The sequence below is a fragment of the Brassica napus genome, chromosome C4, assembly GCF_020379485.1.
Source record: "Brassica napus cultivar Da-Ae chromosome C4, Da-Ae, whole genome shotgun sequence".
Classification (NCBI taxonomy): Eukaryota; Viridiplantae; Streptophyta; class Magnoliopsida; order Brassicales; family Brassicaceae; genus Brassica; species Brassica napus.
In genome coordinates this window covers 11,560,158-11,566,601 of record NC_063447.1, presented here as the reverse complement: position 1 = coordinate 11,566,601, position 6,444 = coordinate 11,560,158, and the positions used below count along the sequence as shown (strand labels likewise).

The following is a 6,444-nucleotide window of genomic DNA, read 5'->3' as shown; positions in this document are numbered from 1 at the left end:
AAAGACCAAACTATTGAAAGATCTCAAAAATATATATTTGAGTACTTTAACCTCCTCTACACATTTATCTCTTCCTTCAGATGACCCGTGAGAATTTAAAAAGGAACAAAAGGATGTAAATATAAAGGGGAATGGTGGCGGAGATGCCATAGAACGATTCCATAAGTTTATAAGAGGTCAGAGAACAATGGTTGAGACCACAAAGAATGGTGTTGGAGACTGCAACGAATGGTGGAGGAGATACTGGAAAGGATACCAGAGAAGAGAGCATAATATACATACGGAGGGGAAGGCGTATAGCATTTACTGTATTTCCGATGCCGTCTACATCGATGTCGCCACCGTCTCCGCCATCATACATCATCTTCATTTCTACTGTCATCTCCATCATGTTCGCCTTCGTATACATCACCGTTGTCGTTGTGAATGGAGTTGGTGTGCCACGACCAAAAGAAGCTTCACAATGGTGGCTATGAAGCATCACCACCAGATTCATCACTCTCACCGGAGGTAGATAGAGTTTGATATCCTTGTCGAGCCGGAGCCATCGCGAAATTTTGTCATCTTTAATAATTGTATCCAAGACTGCAGAGAAGAGACGATCATAACTTAAGTTGTGGTATTGCGTCACCACCACCATCACCGGCACAACTCTTCACCTCCGCTTTCACCAGCTACCACGGCTCATCACCCGGAGTTGTCGCAGTCTATTGGAATGAGAAAATAATGAAGACAATGTGAGATGAGAAAGAAATAAAATTAATTTATCTGAATTGTTGATTAAATCTAGGCCATCAGATCATTTTTATTTTAATATATCTAATTGTCACTATGTAGTAGTAGATATGTGTCATATCAAGTTTTGTCCGTAGAATCTTAGCCATTAGATAAGCAAATGTAATCAAGGCTGTGCTTGAATCCCGCCAAAACTGATATCAATTGTAATTTAGTTAGCATAAAAGACAACTAGAAGCATACTTGTTGATTTGGTTTATGGGCTTCCCCGTAGTCTTAGTTAATAAAAGTGTCTGAGTAGCTATAAGTGTCTTATAATGTAATAACAAACATGAAAAGTGACTCATACTGTAAATCTTTCAATTTATATAGGTAGAAAGTGGGTTTTGGTTAGAAAAAACTGCTCTAGTAGCAAGAACTGTTTCATAGTGTTATAGAAAACTTAAAACTGCCCTATGGTGTAATATTTTCTTTCGAAAATAGGGGGTTTCTGCTGGCTAAATAATCAGCGATTTTGGAGAGGTTTTTCGACTGTTCGCGGGCCCCTCTGACACGTGACGGCCCACGATTGGTGAGTTTTTAATTTTAATCTGAAAAAAAATAAAATAATAAGCACCCCAAATGGGCCCATTACAATACTTAATCGAGCTCCCATTACATCAAACTTCAAGCATTCTCTTGTCGCTTCTTCGGACAAGAACCATTCCTTCTCCTTCACAAGAATCTTGAATAATTCACTAATTAACAGTTATCAAAACAGACCGTTTTTTTTTCTTTGCAACGTTACTTAGGAGAAAATGTCTGGTACAAACAACTAAGAACCGGGAATATTGTGCACTACCATACACATAGATCATCAAATGCCATTGGGTGAATGTTTTGTAACATATCCGATATACGTACACGTATCTGCCAAATATGTTATCGAGATTAGCAAGAGCATACTTACGATCGTAATTTACAGATCGAGTTATAATCAAATTCATGTTATAACTGAGTATTTGTGTTAAGTGTTTATATAAAAACGTCAAAGAGGATTATGTATCTGTACGTCGCTTGAATCACTTCCATGTTTGGCCTGGCGTTTGTTGGTACTTGGCAATATGTACAGTAAGTCGGTAATAATGGCGATAGCTAGCAAGTTAGCAACCAACTCTATTTATAACATGTCACAACTCACAACATTTATTGCATTTTACCTTTAGGGATTAAACATAACATGCCCCAACAAAATTGAACTTATGACTCAAGAGGTAATAAGTATCCAATGCCGCCGACGTGTCCAATGTATGGAAGAAAATGGAAGTAATGGGTACGATTTGGAAATGGTGGAGACGTGTGTTCACGAGTTCATCGGTTACAAAAGAAAAAGGACGAGCAATGTGACCACATTTGTGGTCTTATTCACGTGATCAGGAACCGCTGATTTAGTCCATACATGTGCTGTAGAAATTGAATCGGGCTTAAGATTATTGTTTTGCTCATAAGTTATTCTTTGTCACATTTTGGCTGATTACATCTAAAAGTTAAGCTCCGATTGGTAACCATCGCTTAATCGCGGAATCACATAAATAATAGTTAAGCTGCGGAAAAAATTAATTAAGCGGCGGAAAATTTTAAAATTTGTGGAATGGTGGAATATATATTAATTTGATTAAACTATTTTATATGATATTTAATTTTTATAACAAATAAAACAAATAGCAATAATTAAACTAATGATTATAAATCTGAAAACAAGTAAAATGTATTAAAAATATTTTAGTTTTTATTATAAATATCTAGTTTATCTTTCAATATGTTTTAACAATAGATTAACATTTTATAATATAAAAGTTATAATAAATTTGTATTTACAACATAACTATTCATCATTAAAAAATTATTAGTATGTATTTTAAATTTTAAGATAGTATTAACATATAATTGAATAATATAAAAATGTTAATTTTGTAAACATTTCCACCATAATCTACTAAAACTCACTTTTCCACTTAATAAACTTTCTCTTTATAATTTTTTCAGCAAAAACGCAGATTTGCATTTTTGCGTTTTTTTTCAATTCCGCAACATTTTCTTGATTGGTAAAATATTTGCGGATTCGCGTTTCATATGCCATTCCGCCATTCCGCATGGTTACCAATCAAAGCCTAAAAATATGAGTGAATGTGTTGCGTCCTGACTATTTCTAGTAAACATTATAAAATATATCTTCTACCGAATCACACCGACAAAGTATTTCCGTTGATATAATCCCAAAATAATAAATTGAACATTATAACGTAAAATAAGAATCAAAAAGATTGATTGATGTATATGGCATTTGGACAATATATCCCTTGCGTAACATGCATGCATTCATTGTCAACTCTTCGTTAGGTTACTTTTTGTTGTATATATTATAGTAATATAGGGAATCTAAAAATTACATTTATATGTGCAAATATGTATATATAGTAGTTTAAGAGATTTGCTTAGTCCAATTTTGTGTATGATTTATTTTGAGGATTTCGAAGAGAATTTGGGGATAGATATCCACCGCTGATTGAAGCGAAATCGAGCACAGCCGTTGATTCTGATCCGAAATTTGCTTATCTTCACTCTCCTTGTCATATCCTTGCATCTCTGTTGCATCATCAATTTGCCTTTTTGTACCTTCACAAGCTCCTTTACGTATTTGCATGCTCCATTTTCTATAAGTTGGAGACAATGCAAAATAAATTATCAATAATGTTCAGGTAATACAAACGTCAAAAATCTATTATAAGAGGTAACAAAACTAAAATAAGATAAAAGAATACCTTTTTGGGGAGATTCTTCTTCGAATCTTGTGTTATTTAGCCGCTGCTTATATAGTTAAAATTTACTAAAATAAGCTTTATTGTAGATCAAATCTATATTATCTGTTGTAAATTCATGTGTGATTAATGTGATTAAACTACCTTCACCAAACTGTCCATTCTTTTTCTCATCCTTCTCTGTATGTACCCTCTTGTACACTATTTTACCAAGAATCCAAGTACCCACAAGAGGTTGAAATTTTCAGTTAAAACAATAATAAATCTATTGTTTTTTTTCCTTCTAAATAAGTCATCACTAATTTACCTTTATATGGTATTTAACGTATGCATAGAAATTTAGTAAATTCCAAACCGTTTTGTCTAGCCTCTTTCCTTCAACGTGCCGTGAAGTGATATCTGCGATAACAACAAGATTGGAACTCGTGAATATAATACTAATTAGAGAGGTCGAAACTAATAAAAAGATTAAAGGGTTTTAAATTTACCAAAAGAGACAAAACCAGCATTGGTGGTCAAGTCGTGGACCGGTTCTCCTCTAAGTTGGAAAGGAGGAACTGGTGACCAACTACATTGTGGTGCCTTTCCCATTTCTTTTTGGCTTCCCACTTCCACTAGTTCCTGTTTTTCTCCAATATTGAAAATTTTCGATAAAATATAAAGCTTACTACTTTAAATTTGAGCACAATATGTATTTCATATAAATACAAAAAGATGTTTATCCTTCTTGGATGTTAATATATTTTTAATACTCTAAACCAAATTTGACTAATGGTATTTGATACATATGATATCTTCAAGTATTTTGTATTACTCAGCGGTTAATGAGATAATTTGTTTCACATTTTGAACTAGTAAAATGTTATTAAAATTATAAGTATGTAGCTGATTGTCCATATCTTCATTTGTTCCATGTTCTGATTAAATTTTATTCAACTTTTTACTCTTTTGCATGTATAAAAAATAAATAGATGAGGTTGATGAATTTTTTTATTGAAAACTATTAATTACTGTTTCTAGATTTCAAAATACAATTCTAATTGATTGGATAACTCATATTGTCATTTTGATTTCCCATTTGAGTCTTTAATCTCAGTGATAACACTTTCTCAATACTAAAATGATCATGTGTACCTGGAAGAATGACATAGCAATGACTACATCCGAGTTGTCTTTAAAATTCATTGGAAACACCGCCGTGATTTTCTCCGCCTGAAAAAACATTCAAGAGTTACCCTCATAGTTATATAAATTCGAGACAAGCTACATGTATGTACACTATGTATATGAATCATGTTGTATTCAACTCAAACAAGTACATTAGAAAACAACACCGGGAAAATTAAACCTGTCTAAAGACATAGAAAGGTTCACTTGGGTGATAAACAATCCTGACGGGCCTGTTGTTATTGTTCATCGCTTGTGAATCGTCTTGAAAATTCAAGCGTTTTAGCATCTCTTTTAATTGGCTACTTAGTATTATCGCTTGTATTTCAGAAATCCTTGTTATGATTTTAATAGCCTCTGCAGCTGAAAGAGTAAGAATTAAGATATAAGTAGCGGGAGAAAACATATAGCTGGTGTATCGTGTACTCATTTGATATTATTGAAGATTTCTATTTAGTAATTTGACTCATTGCAAAAGCAAGGAATACAATAGCATATGCTTTTAGCAAAAAAAAAAAAAAAATACAATAGCATATGCTTACCTTTGCCACGTGGAATATTATCAAGGTGAAGCTTAAGCGTCAATTGAAACCCTAATCTTGGTGGATCAACAATATCTATCACACCAACTGCTATATTCTTAATCACCTCATAAGTGGCACTTAAAATCTCCTTTGACGTCACTATTCCTTGTGTCTCAAGCAACGTCGACGTGGATACATACACAATATTTGTATCCAAAACGGAGCACTGCATGTCCAAATCATATAATTTATGTTTTCTGTAATAACTTCAAAATAAAGAACTCTATATAAAAGAATTAACATGACCATAAAATAGATATATACCTTGATGTGATATTGAATCGAACCAAACTCATAGAAATGTTGATCGATCTCGATAGGTTTTTCAGCACTGCCATTAATTGAGGACAATGAAACATTATATTACTTTGTAGTAGGACTGTATACCGGAAAAAATAAAATCAAATAATCTCAACTGAAGCTAAACCGGGAAAGATCGGACTGATCAATGATTAAAGTTGACTAAAGAGATGAGAGTGTGGCTTACCGGTATATCTTGAGGAGTGTTTCTTTCAATGTTGGAGATGATCTTTCGAGATATGCCATTCTTGAAATTAAAGGGTTCGGAAGAAACTTGAGGACAAAAGAATTTATAACTTTTTGTTTATCATTTGGTACTATTATGATATGTATGTGATATATATATATATATATATATATATATATATATGTATTTTGTGTGGTCTCTAAGTGCGTTTTGTATGTTTGTGTGGGTGTAGGTGAGTTATTGGAGGTTGAGTACAATGTAAGTTCTAAAGTTGCAATCATTTTAATCTGTTTATTAAGCAAACAAGCATACAAGCTAATACGTGTGATTTGAAGACCTGCCTGTCACTCTGTCAGCCCAATCGAAATGTAGGCCCATTAAGAGCACACAAGTAGTTTTGATGGCATCTCAGCCGTTAGATTGAAGATGTAGAATCTGATAAGACGCCGGTTCGCACGATCACAGATAATGACAAAGAAGGAATCTGATGTTTTATCGGGATTGTAAAACGGAATCTAAGGGTTCCAATGACTTCAAACACACCTGCATATATTCTTGCGAAACACATAATACCAGGAGCAGCTACTTTTTATTTTTCATATATTTATTCCATGTCATATAATTAAGGGAAATTTGCCAATATGGAACTAAATCTCTAAAGTACTGTCCCCTT

General features: G+C 33.3%; 1 protein-coding gene across 3 annotated transcripts; it reads right to left on the bottom strand.

The window, feature by feature from the left end:
* Positions 1-3,023: 3,023 nt before the first annotated feature.
* On the bottom strand, positions 3,024-5,926 carry LOC106454723 (actin-related protein 2/3 complex subunit 2B-like). Of its 3 annotated transcripts, none has more exons than XM_048753627.1 (10): positions 5,772-5,926; positions 5,549-5,615; positions 5,243-5,450; positions 4,882-5,057; positions 4,668-4,745; positions 4,022-4,154; positions 3,841-3,932; positions 3,678-3,734; positions 3,537-3,582; positions 3,024-3,428 (listed from the first exon to the last, which is right to left on the bottom strand). In XM_048753627.1, the coding sequence occupies exons 1-10, from the start codon at positions 5,828-5,830 to the stop codon at positions 3,232-3,234; spliced, it is 1,113 nt and encodes a 370-aa protein (XP_048609584.1). In that variant the 5' UTR covers positions 5,831-5,926; the 3' UTR covers positions 3,024-3,231. The 3 variants fall into 3 exon arrangements, with proteins under 3 accessions (XP_048609584.1, XP_013752292.2, XP_048609585.1); XM_013896838.3 differs by having other exon boundaries at positions 3,537-3,579; positions 4,882-5,063; positions 5,772-5,925; XM_048753628.1 differs by having other exon boundaries at positions 3,537-3,579; positions 5,772-5,925.
* Between the last annotated feature and the right edge of the window lie 518 nt (positions 5,927-6,444).